The sequence below is a fragment of the Oncorhynchus kisutch genome, linkage group LG13 (genome assembly GCF_002021735.2).
Source record: "Oncorhynchus kisutch isolate 150728-3 linkage group LG13, Okis_V2, whole genome shotgun sequence".
Lineage (NCBI taxonomy): Eukaryota > Metazoa > Chordata > Actinopteri > Salmoniformes > Salmonidae > Oncorhynchus > Oncorhynchus kisutch.
Genome location: NC_034186.2, coordinates 482272 through 506450, shown reverse-complemented (window position 1 = coordinate 506450; position 24179 = coordinate 482272). Strand labels below are relative to the sequence as shown.

The following is a 24179-nucleotide window of genomic DNA, read 5'->3' as shown; positions in this document are numbered from 1 at the left end:
GAACCGTTTACAATACGTACTGAACCGTGGGTTTGGTGGGCCGTTTACAATACGTACTGAACCGTTTACAATACGTACTGAACCGTGGGTTTGTTGAACCATTTACAATACGTACTGAACCGTGGGTTTGTTGAACCATTTACAATACGTACTGAACCGTTTACAATACGTACTGAACCGTGGGTTTGGTGAACCGTTTACAATACGTACTGAACCGTGGGTTTGGTGGGCCGTTTACAATACGTACTGAACCGTGGGTTTGTTGAACCGTTTACAATACGTACTGAACCGTGGGTTTGGTGGGCCTTTTACAATACGTACTGAACAGGGGGTTTGGTGAACCGTTTACAATACGTACTGAACCGTTTACAATACGTACTGAACCGTGGGTTTGGTGGGCCGTTTACAATACGTACTGAACCGTGGGTTTGTTGAACCGTTTACAATACGTACTGAACCGTGGGTTTGGTGGGCCGTTTACAATACGTACTGAACAGGGGGTTTGGTGAACCGTTTACAATACGTACTGAACCGTTTGCAATACGTACTGAACCGTGGGATTGCTGGGCCGTTTACAATACGTACTGAACCGTGGGTTTGGTGGGCCGTTTACGATATGTACTGAACCGTGGGTTTGGTGAACCGTTTACAATACGTACTGAACCATGGGTTTGGTGGGCCGTTTACAATACGTACTGAACAGGGGGTTTGGTGGGCCGTTTACAATACGTACTGAACCGTTTACAATACGTACTGAACCGTGGGTTTGGTGGGCCGTTTACAATACGTACTGAATCGTTTACAATACGTACTGAACCGTGGGTTTGTTGAACCGTTTACGATATGTACTGAACCGTGGGTTTGGTGAACCGTTTACAATATGTACTGAACCGTTGGTTTGGTGAACCGTTTACAATACGTACTGAACCGTTTACAATACGTACTGAACCGTGGGTTTGGTGGGCCGTTTACAATACGTACTGAACCGTGGGTTTGGTGGGCCGTTTACAATACGTACTGAACCGTTTACAATACGTACTGAACCGTGGGTTTGTTGAACCGTTTACAATACGTACTGAACCGTGGGTTTGGTAGGCCGTTTACAATACGTACTGAACCGTGGGTTTGGTGGGCCGTTTACAATACATACTGAACCGTTTACAATACGTACTGAACCGTGGGTTTGGTAGGCCGTTTACAATACGTACTGAACCGTGGGTTTGGTGGGCCGTTTACAATACGTACTGAACCGTGGGTTTGGTGGGCCGTTTACAATACGTACTGAACCGTGTGTTTGGTAGGCCGTTTACAATACATACTGAACCGTGGGTTTGGTGGGCCGTTTACAATACGTACTGAACCGTTTACAATACGTACTGAACCGTGGGTTTGGTGGGCCGTTTACAATACGTACTGAACCGTGGGTTTGGTGGGCCGTTTACAATACATACTGAACCGTTTACAATACATACTGAACCGTGGGTTTGTTGAACCGTTTACAATACGTACTGAACCGTGGGTTTGTTGAACCGTTTACAATACGTACTGAACCGTTTACAATACGTACTGAACGGTGGGTTTGGTGGGCCGTTTACAATAAGTACTGAACCGTGGGTTTGGTGAACCGTTTACAATACGTACTGAACCGTGGGTTTGGTGGGCCGTTTACGATATGTACTGAACCGTGGGTTTGGTGAACCGTTTACAATACGTACTGAACCATGGGTTTGGTGGGCCGTTTACAATACGTACTGAACAGGGGGTTTGGTGGGCCGTTTACAATACGTACTGAACCGTTTACAATACGTACTGAACCGTGGGTTTGGTAGGCCGTTTACAATACGTACTGAACCGTGGGTTTGGTGGGCCGTTTACAATACGTACTGAACCGTGGGTTTGGTGGGCCGTTTACAATACGTACTGAACCGTGTGTTTGGTAGGCCGTTTACAATACGTACTGAACCGTGGGTTTGGTGGGCCGTTTACAATACGTACTGAACCGTTTACAATACGTACTGAACCGTGGGTTTGGTGGGCCGTTTACAATACGTACTGAACCGTGGGTTTGGTGGGCCGTTTACAATACATACTGAACCGTTTACAATACATACTGAACCGTGGGTTTGTTGAACCGTTTACAATACGTACTGAACCGTGGGTTTGTTGAACCGTTTACAATACGTACTGAACCGTTTACAATACGTACTGAACCGTGGGTTTGGTGGGCCGTTTACAATACGTACTGAACCGTGGGTTTGGTGGGCCGTTTACAATACATACTGAACCGTTTACAATACATACTGAACCGTGGGTTTGTTGAACCGTTTACAATACGTACTGAACCGTGGGTTTGTTGAACCGTTTACAATACGTACTGAACCGTTTACAATACGTACTGAACGGTGGGTTTGGTGGGCCGTTTACAATAAGTACTGAACCGTGGGTTTGGTGAACCGTTTACAATACGTACTGAACTGTTGGTTTGGTGGGCCGTTTACAATACGTACTGAACCGTGGGTTTGGTGGGCCGTTTACAATACGTACTGAACTGTGGGTTTGGTGGGCCGTTTACAATACATACTGAACCGTGGGTTTGGTGGGTCGTTTACAATACGTACTGAACCGTGGGTTTGGTGGGCCGTTTACAATACGTACTGAACCGTTTACAATACGTACTGAACCGTGGGTTTGTTGAACCATTTACAATACGTACTGAACCGTGGGTTTGGTGAACCGTTTACAATACGTACTGAACCGTTTACAATACGTACTGAACCGTGGGTTTGGTGGGCCGTTTACAATACGTACTGAACCGTTTACAATACGTACTGAACCGTGGGTTTGTTGAACCATTTACAATACGTACTGAACCGTGGGTTTGTTGAACCATTTACAATACGTACTGAACCGTTTACAATACGTACTGAACCGTGGGTTTGGTGAACCGTTTACAATACGTACTGAACCGTGGGTTTGGTGGGCCGTTTACAATACGTACTGAACCGTGGGTTTGTTGAACCGTTTACAATACGTACTGAACCGTGGGTTTGGTGGGCCTTTTACAATACGTACTGAACAGGGGGTTTGGTGAACCGTTTACAATACGTACTGAACCGTTTACAATACGTACTGAACCGTGGGTTTGGTGGGCCGTTTACAATACGTACTGAACCGTGGGTTTGTTGAACCGTTTACAATACGTACTGAACCGTGGGTTTGGTGGGCCGTTTACAATACGTACTGAACAGGGGGTTTGGTGAACCGTTTACAATACGTACTGAACCGTTTGCAATACGTACTGAACCGTGGGATTGCTGGGCCGTTTACAATACGTACTGAACCGTGGGTTTGGTGGGCCGTTTACGATATGTACTGAACCGTGGGTTTGGTGAACCGTTTACAATACGTACTGAACCATGGGTTTGGTGGGCCGTTTACAATACGTACTGAACAGGGGGTTTGGTGGGCCGTTTACAATACGTACTGAACCGTTTACAATACGTACTGAACCGTGGGTTTGGTGGGCCGTTTACAATACGTACTGAATCGTTTACAATACGTACTGAACCGTGGGTTTGTTGAACCGTTTACGATATGTACTGAACCGTGGGTTTGGTGAACCGTTTACAATATGTACTGAACCGTTGGTTTGGTGAACCGTTTACAATACGTACTGAACCGTTTACAATACGTACTGAACCGTGGGTTTGGTGGGCCGTTTACAATACGTACTGAACCGTGGGTTTGGTGGGCCGTTTACAATACGTACTGAACCGTTTACAATACGTACTGAACCGTGGGTTTGTTGAACCGTTTACAATACGTACTGAACCGTGGGTTTGGTAGGCCGTTTACAATACGTACTGAACCGTGGGTTTGGTGGGCCGTTTACAATACATACTGAACCGTTTACAATACGTACTGAACCGTGGGTTTGTTGAACCGTTTACAATACGTACTGAACCGTGGGTTTGGTAGGCCGTTTACAATACGTACTGAACCGTGGGTTTGGTGGGCCGTTTACAATACGTACTGAACCGTGGGTTTGGTGGGCCGTTTACAATACGTACTGAACCGTGTGTTTGGTAGGCCGTTTACAATACGTACTGAACCGTGGGTTTGGTGGGCCGTTTACAATACGTACTGAACCGTTTACAATACGTACTGAACCGTGGGTTTGGTGGGCCGTTTACAATACGTACTGAACCGTGGGTTTGGTGGGCCGTTTACAATACATACTGAACCGTTTACAATACATACTGAACCGTGGGTTTGTTGAACCGTTTACAATACGTACTGAACCGTGGGTTTGTTGAACCGTTTACAATACGTACTGAACCGTTTACAATACGTACTGAACGGTGGGTTTGGTGGGCCGTTTACAATAAGTACTGAACCGTGGGTTTGGTGAACCGTTTACAATACGTACTGAACTGTTGGTTTGGTGGGCCGTTTACAATACGTACTGAACCGTGGGTTTGGTGGGCCGTTTACAATACGTACTGAACTGTGGGTTTGGTGGGCCGTTTACAATACATACTGAACCGTGGGTTTGGTGGGTCGTTTACAATACGTACTGAACCGTGGGTTTGGTGGGCCGTTTACAATACGTACTGAACCGTTTACAATACGTACTGAACCGTGGGTTTGTTGAACCATTTACAATACGTACTGAACCGTGGGTTTGGTGAACCGTTTACAATACGTACTGAACCGTTTACAATACGTACTGAACCGTGGGTTTGGTGGGCCGTTTACAATACGTACTGAACCGTTTACAATACGTACTGAACCGTGGGTTTGTTGAACCATTTACAATACGTACTGAACCGTGGGTTTGTTGAACCATTTACAATACGTACTGAACCGTTTACAATACGTACTGAACCGTGGGTTTGGTGAACCGTTTACAATACGTACTGAACCGTGGGTTTGGTGGGCCGTTTACAATACGTACTGAACCGTGGGTTTGTTGAACCGTTTACAATACGTACTGAACCGTGGGTTTGGTGGGCCTTTTACAATACGTACTGAACAGGGGGTTTGGTGAACCGTTTACAATACGTACTGAACCGTTTACAATACGTACTGAACCGTGGGTTTGGTGGGCCGTTTACAATACGTACTGAACCGTGGGTTTGTTGAACCGTTTACAATACGTACTGAACCGTGGGTTTGGTGGGCCGTTTACAATACGTACTGAACAGGGGGTTTGGTGAACCGTTTACAATACGTACTGAACCGTTTGCAATACGTACTGAACCGTGGGATTGCTGGGCCGTTTACAATACGTACTGAACCGTGGGTTTGGTGGGCCGTTTACGATATGCACTGAACCGTGGGTTTGGTGAACCGTTTACAATACGTACTGAACCATGGGTTTGGTGGGCCGTTTACAATACGTACTGAACAGGGGGTTTGGTGGGCCGTTTACAATACGTACTGAACCGTTTACAATACGTACTGAACCGTGGGTTTGGTGGGCCGTTTACAATACGTACTGAATCGTTTACAATACGTACTGAACCGTGGGTTTGTTGAACCGTTTACGATATGTACTGAACCGTGGGTTTGGTGAACCGTTTACAATATGTACTGAACCGTTGGTTTGGTGAACCGTTTACAATACGTACTGAACCGTTTACAATACGTACTGAACCGTGGGTTTGGTGGGCCGTTTACAATACGTACTGAACCGTGGGTTTGGTGGGCCGTTTACAATACGTACTGAACCGTTTACAATACGTACTGAACCGTGGGTTTGTTGAACCGTTTACAATACGTACTGAACCGTGGGTTTGGTAGGCCGTTTACAATACGTACTGAACCGTGGGTTTGGTGGGCCGTTTACAATACATACTGAACCGTTTACAATACGTACTGAACCGTGGGTTTGTTGAACCGTTTACAATACGTACTGAACCGTGGGTTTGGTAGGCCGTTTACAATACGTACTGAACCGTGGGTTTGGTGGGCCGTTTACAATACGTACTGAACCGTGGGTTTGGTGGGCCGTTTACAATACGTACTGAACCGTGTGTTTGGTAGGCCGTTTACAATACGTACTGAACCGTGGGTTTGGTGGGCCGTTTACAATACGTACTGAACCGTTTACAATACGTACTGAACCGTGGGTTTGTTGAACCGTTTACAATACGTACTGAACCGTGGGTTTGGTGGGCCGTTTACAATACGTACTGAACCGTGGGTTTGTTGAACCGTTTACAATACGTACTGAAACGTGGGTTTGGTAGGCCGTTTACAATACGTACTGAACCGTGGGTTTGGTGGGCCGTTTACAATACGTACTGAACCGTGGGTTTGGTGGGCCGTTTACAATACGTACTGAACCGTGGGTTTGGTGGGCCGTTTACAATACGTACTGAACCGTGGGTTTGGTGGGCCGTTTACAATACGTACTGAACCGTGGGTTTGGTGGGCCGTTTACAATACGTACTGAACCGTGGGTTTGGTGGGCCGTTTACAATACGTACTGAACCGTGGGTTTGGTGGGCCGTTTACAATACGTACTGAACCGTGGGTTTGGTGGGCCGTTTACAATACGTACTGAACCGTTTACAATACATACTGAACCGTGGGTTTGGTGGGCCGTTTACAATACGTACTGAACAGGGGGTTTGGTGGGCCGTTTACAATACGTACTGAACCGTTTACAATACGTACTGAACCGTGGGTTTGGTGGGCCGTTTACAATACGTACTGAATCGTTTACAATACGTACTGAACCGTGGGTTTGTTGAACCGTTTACGATATGTACTGAACCGTGGGTTTGGTGAACCGTTTACAATATGTACTGAACCGTTGGTTTGGTGAACCGTTTACAATACGTACTGAACCGTTTACAATACGTACTGAACCGTGGGTTTGGTGGGCCGTTTACAATACGTACTGAACCGTGGGTTTGGTGGGCCGTTTACAATACGTACTGAACCGTTTACAATACGTACTGAACCGTGGGTTTGTTGAACCGTTTACAATACGTACTGAACCGTGGGTTTGGTAGGCCGTTTACAATACGTACTGAACCGTGGGTTTGGTGGGCCGTTTACAATACATACTGAACCGTTTACAATACGTACTGAACCGTGGGTTTGTTGAACCGTTTACAATACGTACTGAACCGTGGGTTTGGTAGGCCGTTTACAATACGTACTGAACCGTGGGTTTGGTGGGCCGTTTACAATACGTACTGAACCGTGGGTTTGGTGGGCCGTTTACAATACGTACTGAACCGTGTGTTTGGTAGGCCGTTTACAATACGTACTGAACCGTGGGTTTGGTGGGCCGTTTACAATACGTACTGAACCGTTTACAATACGTACTGAACCGTGGGTTTGTTGAACCGTTTACAATACGTACTGAACCGTGGGTTTGGTGGGCCGTTTACAATACGTACTGAACCGTGGGTTTGTTGAACCGTTTACAATACGTACTGAACCGTGGGTTTGGTAGGCCGTTTACAATACGTACTGAACCGTGGGTTTGGTGGGCCGTTTACAATACGTACTGAACCGTGGGTTTGGTGGGCCGTTTACAATACGTACTGAACCGTGGGTTTGGTGGGCCGTTTACAATACGTACTGAACCGTGGGTTTGGTGGGCCGTTTACAATACGTACTGAACCGTGGGTTTGGTGGGCCGTTTACAATACGTACTGAACCGTGGGTTTGGTGGGCCGTTTACAATACGTACTGAACCGTGGGTTTGGTGGGCCGTTTACAATACGTACTGAACCGTGGGTTTGGTGGGCCGTTTACAATACGTACTGAACCGTTTACAATACATACTGAACCGTGGGTTTGGTGGGCCGTTTACAATACGTACTGAACCGTTTACAATACGTACTGAACCGTTTACAATACGTACTGAACCGTTTACAATACGTACTGAACCGTTTACACCCATACTTTAGAGCGCTACTTTTAGTCCAAATAAAGGGTCCTTCAGCTCCAATAAAACATGAAAACACAAACATGTATTACCACACGGTGAAGAATGGCCAGAACATCTGACAGTGTGTTCTTCATGTCTCTAGGTGAGCATAGCGTGTTCTTCATGTCTCTAGGTGAGCATAGCGTGTTGACAGCGTGTTCTTCATGTATCTAGGTGAGCATAGCGTGTTGACAGTGTGTTCTTCATGTATCTAGGTGAGCATAGCGTGTTGACAGTGTGCTCTTCATGTCTCTAGGTGAGCATAGCGTGTTGACAGTGTGTTCTTCATGTCTCTAGGTGAGCATAGCGTGTTGACAGTGTGCTCTTCATGTCTCTAGGTGAGCATAGCGTGTTCTTCATGTCTCTAGGTGAGCATAGCGTGTTGACAGTGTGTTCTTCATGTATCTAGGTGAGCATAGCGTGTTGACAGTGTGCTCTTCATGTATCTAGGTGAGCATAGCGTGTTGACAGTGTGCTCTTCATGTCTCTAGGTGAGCATAGCGTGTTGACAGTGTGCTCTTCATGTCTCTAGGTGAGCATAGCGTGTTGACAGTGTGTTCATGTATCTAGGTGAGCATAGCGTGTTGAGTGTGCTCTTCATGTCTCTAGGTGAGCATAGCGTGTTGACAGTGTGTTCTTCATGTCTCTAGGTGAGCATAGCGTGTTGACAGTGTGTTCATGTCTCTAGGTGAGCATAGCGTGTTGACAGTGTGTTCTTCATGTATCTAGGTGAGCATAGCGTGTTGACAGTGTGTTCTTCATGTCTCTAGGTGAGCATAGCGTGTTGACAGTGTGTTCTTCATGTCTCTAGGTGAGCATAGCGTGTTGACAGTGTGCTCTTCATGTCTCTAGGTGAGCATAGCGTGTTGACAGTGTGCTCTTCATGTCTCTAGGTGAGCATAGCGTGTTGAGTGTGCTCTTCATGTATCTAGGTGAGCATAGCGTGTTGAGTGTGCTCTTCATGTATCTAGGTGAGCATAGCGTGTTGACAGTGTGTTCTTCATGTATCTAGGTGAGCATAGCGTGTTGAGTGTGCTCTTCATGTATCTAGGTGAGCATAGCGTGTTGACAGTCTGCTCTTCATGTATCTAGGTGAGCATAGCGTGTTGACAGTGTGCTCTTCATGTATCTAGGTGAGGATAGCGTGTTGACAGTGTGCTCTTCATGTATCTAGGTGAGCATAGCGTGTTGACAGTGTGCTCTTCATGTATCTAGGTGAGCATAGCGTGTTGACAGTGTGCTCTTCATGTATCTAGGTGAGCATAGCGTGTTGACAGTGTGTTCTTCATGTATCTAGGTGAGCATAGCGTGTTGAGTGTGCTCTTCATGTATCTAGGTGAGCATAGCGTGTTGACAGTGTGTTCTTCATGTATCTAGGTGAGCATAGCGTGTTGACAGTGTGTTCATGTATCTAGGTGAGCATAGCGTGTTGACAGTGTGCTCTTCATGTCTCTAGGTGAGCATAGCGTGTTGACAGCGTGTTCTTCATGTATCTAGGTGAGCATAGCGTGTTGACAGCGTGTTCTTCATGTATCTAGGTGAGCATAGCGTGTTGACAGTGTGTTCATGTATCTTGGTGAGCATAGCGTGTTGAGTGTGCTCTTCATGTCTCTAGGTGAGCATAGCGTGTTGACAGTGTGTTCTTCATGTCTCTAGGTGAGCATAGCGTGTTGACAGCGTGTTCTTCATGTCTCTAGGTGAGCATAGCGTGTTGACAGTGTGTTCTTCATGTCTCTAGGTGAGCATAGCGTGTTGACAGTGTGTTCTTCATGTCTCTAGGTGAGCATAGCGTGTTGACAGCGTGTTCTTCATGTCTCTAGGTGAGCATAGCGTGTTGACAGTGTGTTCTTCATGTCTCTAGGTGAGCATAGCGTGTTGACAGTGTGTTCTTCATGTCTCTAGGTGAGCATAGCGTGTTGACAGTGTGTTCTTCATGTATCTAGGTGAGCATAGCGTGTTGACAGTGTGTTCTTCATGTCTCTAGGTGAGCATAGCGTGTTGACAGTGTGTTCTTCATGTCTCTAGGTGAGCATAGCGTGTTGACAGTGTGCTCTTCATGTCTCTAGGTGAGCATAGCGTGTTGACAGTGTGCTCTTCATGTCTCTAGGTGAGCATAGCGTGTTGACAGTGTGCTCTTCATGTATCTAGGTGAGCATAGCGTGTTGAGTGTGCTCTTCATGTATCTAGGTGAGCATAGCGTGTTGACAGTGTGTTCTTCATGTATCTAGGTGAGCATAGCGTGTTGAGTGTGCTCTTCATGTATCTAGGTGAGCATAGCGTGTTGACAGTGTGCTCTTCATGTATCTAGGTGAGCATAGCGTGTTGACAGTGTGCTCTTCATGTATCTAGGTGAGCATAGCGTGTTGACAGTGTGCTCTTCATGTATCTAGGTGAGCATAGCGTGTTGACAGTGTGCTCTTCATGTATCTAGGTAAGCATAGCGTGTTGACAGTGTGCTCTTCATGTCTCTAGGTGAGCATAGCGTGTTGACAGCGTGTTCTTCATGTATCTAGGTGAGCATAGCGTGTTGACAGCGTGTTCTTCATGTATCTAGGTGAGCATAGCGTGTTGACAGTGTGTTCATGTATCTTGGTGAGCATAGCGTGTTGAGTGTGCTCTTCATGTCTCTAGGTGAGCATAGCGTGTTGACAGTGTGTTCTTCATGTATCTAGGTGAGCATAGCGTGTTGACAGTGTGTTCTTCATGTATCTAGGTGAGCATAGCGTGTTGACAGTGTGTTCTTCATGTCTCTAGGTGAGCATAGCGTGTTGACAGTGTGTTCTTCATGTATCTAGGTGAGCATAGCGTGTTGACAGTGTGTTCTTCATGTATCTAGGTGAGCATAGCGTGTTGACAGTGTGCTCTTCATGTATCTAGGTGAGCATAGCGTGTTGACAGTGTGCTCTTCATGTCTCTAGGTGAGCATAGCGTGTTGACAGTGTGCTCTTCATGTCTCTAGGTGAGCATAGCGTGTTGACAGTGTGTTCATGTATCTAGGTGAGCATAGCGTGTTGAGTGTGCTCTTCATGTCTCTAGGTGAGCATAGCGTGTTGACAGTGTGTTCTTCATGTCTCTAGGTGAGCATAGCGTGTTGACAGTGTGTTCATGTCTCTAGGTGAGCATAGCGTGTTGACAGTGTGTTCTTCATGTATCTAGGTGAGCATAGCGTGTTGACAGTGTGTTCTTCATGTCTCTAGGTGAGCATAGCGTGTTGACAGTGTGTTCTTCATGTATCTAGGTGAGCATAGCGTGTTGACAGTGTGTTCTTCATGTCTCTAGGTGAGCATAGCGTGTTGACAGTGTGTTCTTCATGTCTCTAGGTGAGCATAGCGTGTTGACAGTGTGTTCTTCATGTCTCTAGGTGAGCATAGCGTGTTGACAGTGTGTTCTTCATGTCTCTAGGTGAGCATAGCGTGTTGACAGTGTGTTCTTCATGTCTCTAGGTGAGCATAGCGTGTTGACAGTGTGCTCTTCATGTCTCTAGGTGAGCATAGCGTGTTGACAGTGTGCTCTTCATGTCTCTAGGTGAGCATAGCGTGTTGAGTGTGCTCTTCATGTATCTAGGTGAGCATAGCGTGTTGAGTGTGCTCTTCATGTATCTAGGTGAGCATAGCGTGTTGACAGTGTGTTCTTCATGTATCTAGGTGAGCATAGCGTGTTGAGTGTGCTCTTCATGTATCTAGGTGAGCATAGCGTGTTGACAGTCTGCTCTTCATGTATCTAGGTGAGCATAGCGTGTTGACAGTGTGCTCTTCATGTATCTAGGTGAGGATAGCGTGTTGACAGTGTGCTCTTCATGTATCTAGGTGAGCATAGCGTGTTGACAGTGTGCTCTTCATGTATCTAGGTGAGCATAGCGTGTTGACAGTGTGTTCTTCATGTATCTAGGTGAGCATAGCGTGTTGAGTGTGCTCTTCATGTATCTAGGTGAGCATAGCGTGTTGACAGTGTGTTCTTCATGTATCTAGGTGAGCATAGCGTGTTGACAGTGTGTTCATGTATCTAGGTGAGCATAGCGTGTTGACAGTGTGCTCTTCATGTCTCTAGGTGAGCATAGCGTGTTGACAGCGTGTTCTTCATGTATCTAGGTGAGCATAGCGTGTTGACAGCGTGTTCTTCATGTATCTAGGTGAGCATAGCGTGTTGACAGTGTGTTCATGTATCTTGGTGAGCATAGCGTGTTGAGTGTGCTCTTCATGTCTCTAGGTGAGCATAGCGTGTTGACAGTGTGTTCTTCATGTCTCTAGGTGAGCATAGCGTGTTGACAGCGTGTTCTTCATGTCTCTAGGTGAGCATAGCGTGTTGACAGTGTGTTCTTCATGTCTCTAGGTGAGCATAGCGTGTTGACAGTGTGTTCTTCATGTCTCTAGGTGAGCATAGCGTGTTGACAGCGTGTTCTTCATGTCTCTAGGTGAGCATAGCGTGTTGACAGTGTGTTCTTCATGTCTCTAGGTGAGCATAGCGTGTTGACAGTGTGTTCTTCATGTCTCTAGGTGAGCATAGCGTGTTGACAGTGTGTTCTTCATGTATCTAGGTGAGCATAGCGTGTTGACAGTGTGTTCTTCATGTCTCTAGGTGAGCATAGCGTGTTGACAGTGTGTTCTTCATGTCTCTAGGTGAGCATAGCGTGTTGACAGTGTGCTCTTCATGTCTCTAGGTGAGCATAGCGTGTTGACAGTGTGCTCTTCATGTCTCTAGGTGAGCATAGCGTGTTGACAGTGTGCTCTTCATGTATCTAGGTGAGCATAGCGTGTTGAGTGTGCTCTTCATGTATCTAGGTGAGCATAGCGTGTTGACAGTGTGTTCTTCATGTATCTAGGTGAGCATAGCGTGTTGAGTGTGCTCTTCATGTATCTAGGTGAGCATAGCGTGTTGACAGTGTGCTCTTCATGTTTCTAGGTGAGCATAGCGTGTTGACAGTGTGCTCTTCATGTATCTAGGTGAGCATAGCGTGTTGACAGTGTGCTCTTCATGTATCTAGGTGAGCATAGCGTGTTGACAGTGTGCTCTTCATGTATCTAGGTGAGCATAGCGTGTTGACAGTGTGCTCTTCATGTATCTAGGTGAGCATAGCGTGTTGACAGTGTGCTCTTCATGTATCTAGGTGAGCATAGCGTGTTGACAGTGTGTTCTTCATGTATCTAGGTGAGCATAGCGTGTTGAGTGTGCTCTTCATGTATCTAGGTGAGCATAGCGTGTTGACAGTGTGTTCTTCATGTATCTAGGTGAGCATAGCGTGTTGACAGTGTGTTCATGTATCTAGGTGAGCATAGCGTGTTGACAGTGTGCTCTTCATGTCTCTAGGTGAGCATAGCGTGTTGACAGCGTGTTCTTCATGTATCTAGGTGAGCATAGCGTGTTGACAGCGTGTTCTTCATGTATCTAGGTGAGCATAGCGTGTTGACAGTGTGTTCATGTATCTTGGTGAGCATAGCGTGTTGAGTGTGCTCTTCATGTCTCTAGGTGAGCATAGCGTGTTGACAGTGTGTTCTTCATGTCTCTAGGTGAGCATAGCGTGTTGACAGCGTGTTCTTCATGTCTCTAGGTGAGCATAGCGTGTTGACAGTGTGTTCTTCATGTCTAGGTGAGCATAGCGTGTTGACAGTGTGTTCTTCATGTCTCTAGGTGAGCATAGCGTGTTGACAGCGTGTTCTTCATGTCTCTAGGTGAGCATAGCGTGTTGACAGTGTGTTCTTCATGTCTCTAGGTGAGCATAGCGTGTTGACAGTGTGTTCTTCATGTCTCTAGGTGAGCATAGCGTGTTGACAGTGTGTTCTTCATGTATCTAGGTGAGCATAGCGTGTTGACAGTGTGTTCTTCATGTCTCTAGGTGAGCATAGCGTGTTGACAGTGTGTTCTTCATGTCTCTAGGTGAGCATAGCGTGTTGACAGTGTGCTCTTCATGTCTCTAGGTGAGCATAGCGTGTTGACAGTGTGCTCTTCATGTCTCTAGGTGAGCATAGCGTGTTGACAGTGTGCTCTTCATGTATCTAGGTGAGCATAGCGTGTTGAGTGTGCTCTTCATGTATCTAGGTGAGCATAGCGTGTTGACAGTGTGTTCTTCATGTATCTAGGTGAGCATAGCGTGTTGAGTGTGCTCTTCATGTATCTAGGTGAGCATAGCGTGTTGACAGTGTGCTCTTCATGTTTCTAGGTGAGCATAGCGTGTTGACAGTGTGCTCTTCATGTATCTAGGTGAGCATAGCGTGTTGACAGTGTGCTCTTCATGTATCTAGGTGAGCATAGCGTGTTGACAGTGTGCTCTTCATGTATCTAGGTGAGCATAGCGTGTTGACAGTGTGCTCTTCATGTATCTAGGTGAGCATAGCGTGTTGACAGTGTGCTCTTCATGTATCTAGGTGAGCATAGCGTGTTGACAGTGTGTTCTTCATGTATCTAGGTGAGCATAGCGTGTTGAGTGTGCTCTTCATGTATCTAGGTGAGCATAGCGTGTTGACAGTGTGTTCTTCATGTATCTAGGTGAGCATAGCGTGTTGACAGTCTGTTCATGTATCTAGGTGAGCATAGCGTGTTGACAGTGTGTTCTTCATGTATCTAGGTGAGCATAGCGTGTTGACAGTGTGTTCTTCATGTATCTAGGTGAGCATAGCGTGTTGACAGTGTGTTCATGTATCTAGGTGAGCATAGCGTGTTGAGTGTGCTCTTCATGTATCTAGGTGAGCATAGCGTGTTGACAGTGTGTTCTTCATGTATCTAGGTGAGCATAGCGTGTTGACAGTGTGTTCATGTATCTAGGTGAGCATAGCGTGTTGACAGTGTGCTCTTCATGTCTCTAGGTGAGCATAGCGTGTTGACAGCGTGTTCTTCATGTATCTAGGTGAGCATAGCGTGTTGACAGCGTGTTCTTCATGTATCTAGGTGAGCATAGCGTGTTGACAGTGTGTTCATGTATCTTGGTGAGCATAGCGTGTTGAGTGTGCTCTTCATGTCTCTAGGTGAGCATAGCGTGTTGACAGTGTGTTCTTCATGTATCTAGGTGAGCATAGCGTGTTGACAGTGTGTTCTTCATGTATCTAGGTGAGCATAGCGTGTTGACAGTGTGTTCTTCATGTCTCTAGGTGAGCATAGCGTGTTGACAGTGTGTTCTTCATGTATCTAGGTGAGCATAGCGTGTTGACAGTGTGTTCTTCATGTATCTAGGTGAGCATAGCGTGTTGACAGTGTGTTCTTCATGTATCTAGGTGAGCATAGCGTGTTGACAGTGAGTTCTTCATGTATCTAGGTGAGCATAGCGTGTTGACAGTGTGTTCTTCATGTATCTAGGTGAGCATAGCGTGTTGACAGTGTGTTCATGTATCTTGGTGAGCATAGCGTGTTGACAGTGTGTTCTTCATGTATCTAGGTGAGCATAGCGTGTTGACAGTGTGTTCATGTATCTTGGTGAGCATAGCGTGTTGAGTGTGCTCTTCATGTCTCTAGGTGAGCATAGCGTGTTGACAGCGTGTTCTTCATGTATCTAGGTGAGCATAGCGTGTTGACAGTATGTTCATGTATCTTGGTGAGCATAGCGTGTTGACAGTGTGTTCTTCATGTATCTAGGTGAGCATAGCGTGTTGACAGTGTGTTCATGTATCTTGGTGAGCATAGCGTGTTGAGTGTGCTCTTCATGTCTCTAGGTGAGCATAGCGTGTTGACAGTGTGTTCTTCATGTATCTAGGTGAGCATAGCGTGTTGAGTGTGCTCTTCATGTCTCTAGGTGAGCATAGCGTGTTGACAGTGTGCTCTTCATGTCTCTAGGTGAGCATAGCGTGTTGACAGTGTGTTCTTCATGTATCTAGGTGAGCATAGCGTGTTGACAGTGTGTTCTTCATGTCTCTAGGTGAGCATAGCGTGTTGACAGTGTGTTCTTCATGTATCTAGGTGAGCATAGCGTGTTGAGTGTGCTCTTCATGTCTCTAGGTGAGCATAGCGTGTTGACAGTGTGCTCTTCATGTATCTAGGTGAGCATAGCGTGTTGACAGTGTGTTCTTCATGTATCTAGGTGAGCATAGCGTGTTGACAGTGTGTTCTTCATGTATCTTGGTGAGCATAGCGTGTTGACAGTGTGTTCTTCATGTCTCTAGGTGAGCATAGCGTGTTGACAGTGTGTTCTTCATGTATCTAGGTGAGCATCGCGTGTCCAGAGAGGATGGAGCCCATCACCAAAGTGTCTCACATCCCCCCCTCCCGCTGGTCTCTCATCTGCAGCCTCTGTAAACTGAAGACTGGTGCCTGTATACAGGTGAGTAATGCTGTCTATGTGGAGGGTAGGGCCTGCTGTCTATGTGGAGGGTAGGGCCTGCTGTCTATGTGGAGGGTAGGGCCCGCTGTCTATGTGGAGGGTAGGGCCCGCTGTCTATGTGGAGGGTAGGGCCTGCTGTCTATGTGGAGGGTAGGGCCCGCTGTCTATGTGGAGGGTAGGGCCTGCTGTCTATGTGGAGGGTAGGGCCCGCTGTCTATGTGGAGGGTAGGGCCCGCTGTCTATGTGGAGGGTAGGGCCCGCTGTCTATGTGGAGGGTAGGGCCCGCTGTCTATGTGGAGGGTAGGGCCCGCTGTCTATGTGGAGGGTAGGGCCCGCTGTCTATGTGGAGGGTAGGGCCCGCTGTCTATGTGGAGGGTAGGGCCCGCTGTCTATGTGGAGGGTAGGGCCCGCTGTCTATGTGGAGGGTAGGGCCCGCTGTCTATGTGGAGGGTAGGGCCCGCTGTCTATGTGGAGGGTAGGGCCCGCTGTCTATGTGGAGGGTAGGGCCCGCTGTCTATGTGGAGGGTAGGGCCCGCTGTCTATGTGGAGGGTAGGGCCCGCTGTCTACGTGGAGGTTAGGGCCCGCTGTCTACCTGGAGGTTAGGGCCCGCTGTCTACCTGGAGGTTAGGGCCCGCTGTCTACCTGGAGGTTAGGGCCCGCTGTCTACCTGGAGGTTAGGGCCCGCTGTCTACCTGGAGGTTAGGGCCCGCTGTCTACCTGGAGGTTAGGGCCCGCTGTCTACCTGGAGGTTAGGGCCCGCTGTCTACCTGGAGGGTAGCTAGTAAAATGTTTGTATTAGTTGTGTATCAGGATCAGTCAATGAACTCTCCTTATCCTCCTCCATCCCCCAGAGTTCAACTCTCCTTATCCTCCTCCACCCCCCAGAGTTCAACTCTCCTTATCCTCCTCCATCCCCCAGAGGGCTGAGTGAAGAACTGCACCATCTCGTTCCATGTGACGTGTGTCTTGGAGTTGTAATATGTTTATTATTCTGATTTAGTTAATGATGTGTATATTCTGTTGTGTTGGGTCTCATCCCTCTCAGTGCTCAGTGAAGAACTGCACCATCCCGTTCCATGTGACGTGTGCCTTCGAGTACAGCCTGGAGATGAAGACTGTCCTGGATGAAGGAGACGAGGTGAAGTTCAGGTCCTACTGCCTGAAGCACAGCAAGCCCAAGAACCAGGCCTCCTCCGACCCACCAGCCCCCGGCATCAGCCCCTGTCAACCAGCCCACAACAAGCAGCCCAAGGCAGGGGAGCCAGGCTCCGGTCTCAGTCCGGCCCGGCCCAAACCACCCGTAGACCCAGAGAGGGGGGGCCTGAGGGCCCAGAGGTTACTAGAACTAGAGGAGGAGTTTTCTACTCTGATTCACCCTGAGGAGCTGGCCCTGAACCTGGGCCTCCCTCCCAGCCTGCTGGACTTCATCTACCAGTACTGGAAACTGAAGAGGAAGAGCAACTTCAACCGTGCTCTGCTGCCCCCTAGTGAGGAGGAGGGTAACCTGCTGCTGTTGCCTCATGAAGACAGCATCCACACACGGATGAGGATGTTCATGCACCTCCGACAGGACTTAGAGAGGGTTAGTATTACTTATTAGTTGGATATTTAAAACAGATATATTAGAAGACAGCGGCTACACACGAATGAGGATGTTCATGCAGACAGGACTTAGTGTGTGACTGGTTGATTATATTATGTCAGGCCTCGTCAACCCTGTTCCTGGAGAGAGACCCTCCTGTAGGTTTTAACTCCGACCCTGTTCCTGGAGAGAGACCCTCCTGTAGGTTTTAACTCCGACCTGGTTACTGGTTACTGAGGAACCTTCCAGGTATTTGAATGTCTATCTAGAAATGGGGTGGGCAAACTACGGATCTCCGTTGAATTTCAAAATCCTGAACTGACCCCTGAGCCAAAACGTTTGCCCACCCCTGATTTAGAACATAGCCTTCTCTACCGTGTTGGGTCAATGTCTGCTCTCTTGACGGCCATGTTGTGTACCCTACAGGTGAGGAACCTGTGTTACATGGTGAGTCGGAGGGAGAAGCTGAAACTGTCTCAGAGCAAGGCACAGGAGCAGATCTTCAACCTCCACGTCAAACTGCTCAGCCAGGAGATCTCCGCTGGTAAGATACTGGTTGTGTGTCTGTGTGTCCTCTGTCCAGAAGAGGAACAGGTTAACGCTCTATCTTAGGGTGGAGTTGGGACTCATGGTGTATGTCTCCAGGTTAATGTTCTATCCTAGGGTGGAGTTGGGACTCATGGTGTTAGTCTCTCCAGGTTAATGTTCTATCTTAGGGTGGAGTTGGGACTCATGGTGTATGTCTCCAGGTTAATGTTCTATCCTAGGGTGGAGTTGGGACTCATGGTGTTAGTCTCTCCAGGTTAATGTTCTATCTTAGGGTGGAGTTGGGACTCATGGTGTTTGTCTCCAGGTTAATGTTCTATCCTAGGGTGGAGTTGGGACTCATGGTGTTAGTCTCTCCAGGTTAATGTTCTATTCTAGGGTGGAGTTGGGACTCATGGTGTTTGTCTCCAGGTTAATGTTCTATCCTAGGGTGGAGTTGGGACTCATGGTGTTTGTCTCCAGGTTAATGTTCTATCTTAGGGTGGAGTTGGGACTCATGGTGTTTGTCTCTCCAGGTCTGCCGGTGGACAGCATGCTGTTCCGGCCTCCTCCCAGAATCACCCTGAAGCTGAAGATGCCCAAAGTGACGCTGGGTAACGGGAAGACCGGCTCCAAGTCAGGCAACGGCCCTCTCTGTCCAGATAACAGCGGGAATGTTCACGAACGTAGTGGGGGAGGGAAGGGGCTGGGTAAGGAGGGAGGGGCGCTGGGTAAGGAGGGAGGGGCGCTGGGTAAGGAGGGAGGGGCGCTGGGTAAGGAGGGAGGGGCGCTGGGTAAGGAGGGAGGGGGGCTGGGGAAGGAAGGAGGGGGGCTGGGAAAAGGTAAGGGGGGAGGGTTGGGTAAAGGAGGAGGGAAGCCTCAGCTCCATGGGCGAGGCAGGAGAGAGGAGCGCTCCAATGGCAGTCTACTGTCAACCTCTACCTCAGGTCAGTCATGTAGAGAGAGCAGTACCACCACTGGACCAGCACTGACCAACAGCATGCCCAGAGGCTCAGCCCTGCCTATCAAATCTACTGGCAAGCCCCTGACTGGCAAAACCTTAACGGGTAAACCCCTGGTGCTCCACGGCCATTCCTCCAATGGAAATGTTAAACTGGACCCAGACCGAGCGGGCCACACCCCCAAATCCAACGGTGTGATGGAAAAGATGGTGGGCGTGACCCAGAAGGACACCGCCTGTCAGACCCCCAGTGAACAGGAAGCTGGTGAGGGGTCAGAGGGCAAGGGCAGCCAGTCAGCTAGCTTCAGGAGGTCAACCATGGAGCACTTCAGCCGGTCATTCAAGGAGGCGACGGTCAGTTTGGTGCGGACCACAGAGGACCTGCGGGGGGACAAGGTGTCCCAGGGGGGTAAAGGCTCCAGATCAGCCCAGGACCGGCCCTGGGCCAAACCAGCTCCTGGAGTCCCCCAAGGAGCCAGTGGTACCAGATCAGCCCAGGACCGACTCTGGGCCAAACCAGCTCCTGGAGGCCCCCAAGGAGCCAGTGGTACCAGACCACCACCCTACCAGGAGACGGACGGATACTGCCCTGACCTGGAGCTCAGTGACTCGGAACCAGAGGCTCAAGGTCAGAGGTGGAGGCAGGGTAGGGGTGACTCAGGGGGCCAGGCAGGAGGAGACTACAGCAGGGGGAACAGCAGAGGGAAGCAGGGCCTGGGGGGGTCCAGTAGAACCTCAGCACAGAGGTGACATCCCTGACCCCTCACTACTGTAGACACTGGCCCCAGTTCTGTCACCGCTCTGTCATTCCCTCTCTGACCACTGGAGCCCTGACCAGCCATAGAGCAGCAGGGGCCAATCGCAGCCATCTATTGGTAAACTGGGGCATCTATCTATTGGTCAACTGGGACCTGGGCCCCCAACACTGGCTGGGGCATCTATCTATTGGTCAACTGGGACCAGGCCCCCCCAACACTGGCTGGAGCATCGATCTATCGGTCAACTGTGACCAGGCCCCCCAACACTGGCTGGAGCATCGATCTATTGGTCAACTGGGACCAGGGCCCCCTACACTGGCTGGGGCATCTATCTATTGGTCAACTGGGACCAGGCCCCCCTACACTGGCTGGAGCATCGATCTAATGGTCAACTGGGACCAGGGCCCCCTACACTGGCTGGGGCATCTATCTATTGGTCAACTGGGACCAGGGCCCCCTACACTGGCTGGGGAATCTATGTATTGGTCAACTGGGACCAGGCCCCCCTACACTGGCTGGGGAATCTATGTATTGGTTAACTGGGACCAGGCCCCCCTACACTGGCTGGGGAATCTATCTATTGGTCCGCTGAGACACACAGACAGGAGCAAAGGACTGATGCATTGCGGGCGTCCTAGCCCAGATCATCAACTCAATGGGACTCAGACGTGTGTCCTCCTGTTACGGATCCTCTATCTCTCTCCATGCTCGCTGTGAGCGGAGCAGTGTTGTACTGTCTTCTGAGATTAAACGACTTGTCTGTTTATTTCTGTCTTCTCTGTTTTGCTTAGAAATGTTTTTCTGTATCTGTTAGGGGTTTAACAGTAAACATATTCATACGGAACCTTGTTTTGGTCGCACTGTGAGCCTGAAAGAATACAAAAACAAATACAACCACTACCTACAGGCTAAACCTACGCTGTGTTGTCTGCCTCCTAATCGGAGTTAAACTAATATAACCACTACCTACAGGCTAAACCTACGCTGTGTTGTCTGCCTCCTAATCGGAGTTAAACTAATATAACCACTACCTACAGGCTAAACCTACGCTGTGTTGTCTGCCTCCTAATCGGAGTTAAACTAATATAACCACTACCTACAGGCTAAACCTACGCTGTGTTGTCTGTCTCTTAATCGGAGTTAAACTAATATAACCACTACCTACAGGCTAAACCTACGCTGTGTTGTCTGCCTCCTAATCGGAGTTAAACTAATATAACCACTACCTACAGGCTAAACCTACGCTGTGTTGTCTGCCTCTTAATCGGAGTTAAACTAATATAACCACTACCTACAGGCTAAACCTACGCTGTGTTGTCTGCCTCCTAATCGGAGTTAAACTAATATAACCACTACCTACAGGCTAAACCTACGCTGTGTTGTCTGCCTCCTAATCGGAGTTAAACTAATATAACCACTACCTACAGGCTAAACCTACGCTGTGTTGTCTGCCTCCTAATCGGAGTTAAACTAATATAACCACTACCTACAGGCTAAACCTACGCTGTGTTGTCTGCCTCCTAATCGGAGTTAAACTAATATAACCACTACCTACAGGCTAAACCTACGCTGTGTTGTCTGCCTCCTAATCGGAGTTAAACTAATATAACCACTACCTACAGGCTAAACCTACGCTGTGTTGTCTGCCTCCTAATCGGAGTTAAACTAATATAACCACTACCTACAGGCTAAACCTACGCTGTGTTGTCTGCCTCTTAATCGGAGTTAAACTAATATAACCACTACCTACAGGCTAAACCTACGCTGTGTTGTCTGCCTCCTAATCGGAGTTAAACTAATATAACCACTACCTACAGGCTAAACCTACGCTGTGTTGTCTGCCTCCTAATCGGAGTTAAACTAATATAACCACTACCTACAGGCTAAACCTACGCTGTGTTGTCTGCCTCCTAATCGGAGTTAAACTAATATAACCACTACCTACAGGCTAAACCTACGCTGTGTTGTCTGCCTCTTAATCGGAGTTAAACTAATATAACCACTACCTACAGGCTAAACCTACGCTGTGTTGTCTGCCTCCTAATCGGAGTTAAACTAATATAACCACTACCTACAGGCTAAACCTACGCTGTGTTGTCTGCCTCCTAATCGGAGTTAAACTAATATAACCACTACCTACAGGCTAAACCTACGCTGTGTTGTCTGCCTCCTAATCGGAGTTCAACTAATATAACCACTACCTACAGGCTAAACCTACGCTGTGTTGTCTGCCTCCTAATCGGAGTTAAACTAATATAACCACTACCTACAGGCTAAACCTACGCTGTGTTGTCTGCCTCCTAATCGGAGTTAAACTAATATAACCACTACCTACAGGCTAAACCTACGCTGTGTTGTCTGCCTCCTAATCGGAGTTAAACTAATATAACCACTACCTACAGGCTAAACCTACGCTGTGTTGTCTGCCTCCTAATCGGAGTTAAACTAATATAACCACTACCTACAGGCTAAACCTACGCTGTGTTGTCTGCCTCCTAATCGGAGTTCAACTAATATAACCACTACCTACAGGCTAAACCTACGCTGTGTTGTCTGCCTCCTAATCGGAGTTAAACTAATATAACCACTACCTACAGGCTAAACCTACGCTGTGTTGTCTGCCTCCTAATCGGAGTTAAACTAATATAACCACTACCTACAGGCTAAACCTACGCTGTGTTGTCTGCCTCCTAATCGGAGTTAAACTAATATAACCACTACCTACAGGCTAAACCTACGCTGTGTTGTCTGCCTCTTAATCGGAGTTAAACTAATATAACCACTACCTACAGGCTAAACCTACGCTGTGTTGTCTGCCTCCTAATCGGAGTTAAACTAATATAACCACTACCTACAGGCTAAACCTACGCTGTGTTGTCTGCCTCTTGAGTAAGTCTGAATTAAACATATTTCAGGCTGATCTGATTGAACAACTAGAGCCTATATGTAATAAAAGGTTTGCGCATTTCAAACTGTCCTTTTGTGAGGCGCAGCCGGGAACTAGTTCTGTAAGATGGAGAGGTGGGGTGGATAAACAAGGAGGATTTCCTGTCATCGTTTAAATCTCCAGTTTGACAACATTTTGGGTTCCCAGTAGATTACAGTGGTGATGGACAGAGAGCATGTCTCCACGCTCATCTAGAATAGATTACAGAGGTGATGGACAGAGAGCATGTCTCCACGCTCATCTAGAATAGATTACAGAGGTGATGGACAGAGAGCATGTCTCCACGCTCAACTAGAATAGATTACAGAGGTGATGGACAGAGAGCATGTCTCCACGCTCAACTAGAATAGATTACAGAGGTGATGGACAGAGAGCATGTCTCCACGCTCAACTAGAATAGATTACAGAGGTGATGGACAGAGAGCATGTCTCCACGCTCATCTAGATTAGGGGGTCAGGATAACGGGGTTAGGAGGTCAGGATGTCGGGGTTAGAGCGTTTCTGCACTTTGTGAAAGTGTTCTAGCCACATTAGGCTCTTCACTCTCTCACTCATTTCAGTATACAGGCTACCTATATATAAGCTAGTTAAAGCTGAAGTTGACAATGAATTGGCCAATCCAGCCTGTGTTGGGCTGCCTACAGATGGATGGATCTCCAGGGTTACACAGTTACTTCAGTGACAGCCCATCACATGACCCCGGACTATTAAGTGACAGCCCATCACATGACCCCGGACTATTAAGTGACAGCCCATCACATGACCCCGGACTGTTAAGTGACAGCCCATCACATGACCCCGGACTGTTAAGTGACAGCCCATCACATGACCCCGGACTGTTAAGTGACAGCCCATCACATGACCCCGGACTGTTAAGTGACAGCCCATCACATGACCCCGGACTGTTAAGTGACAGCCCATCACATGACCCCGGACTGTTAAGTGACAGCCCATCACATGACCCCGGACTGGGAAAGGAGAACTACAGTGCCATAGACACACCCCCTTTGAGTCACACAAGTGCGCATATGTTTGTCTTCGTAAGAAAACAGGTTTTTTCCATGTCTGAGCCACGTTTCCATATTGATTACACACGTCACTTTCTCCTAGTGTTGATGAGTCGTGGTGTTTTCATTTCAGAAGATGGTGCTCTCATCAGGCCTGTTATGGTGGATATTGAATCAGAAGTACCAACATGTATTTTATTTC

General features: G+C 47.9%; 1 protein-coding gene across 1 annotated transcript in view; it reads left to right on the top strand.

Annotated features, from left to right (window-relative positions):
• LOC109882875 (protein Jade-3-like) overlaps positions 1–20789 on the top strand; it is a 73134-nt gene extending 52345 nt beyond the window's left edge. Inside the window, exons 9-12 of the mRNA XM_031838132.1 lie at positions 16080–16196; positions 17243–17779; positions 18206–18323; positions 18841–20789. Of these exons, the coding sequence (XP_031693992.1) occupies positions 16080–16196; positions 17243–17779; positions 18206–18323; positions 18841–20015 (1947 nt within the window). The 3' untranslated portion in view covers positions 20016–20789. The remainder of the gene's footprint in view (positions 1–16079; positions 16197–17242; positions 17780–18205; positions 18324–18840) is intronic.
• The last annotated feature ends 3390 nt before the right edge of the window (positions 20790–24179 follow it).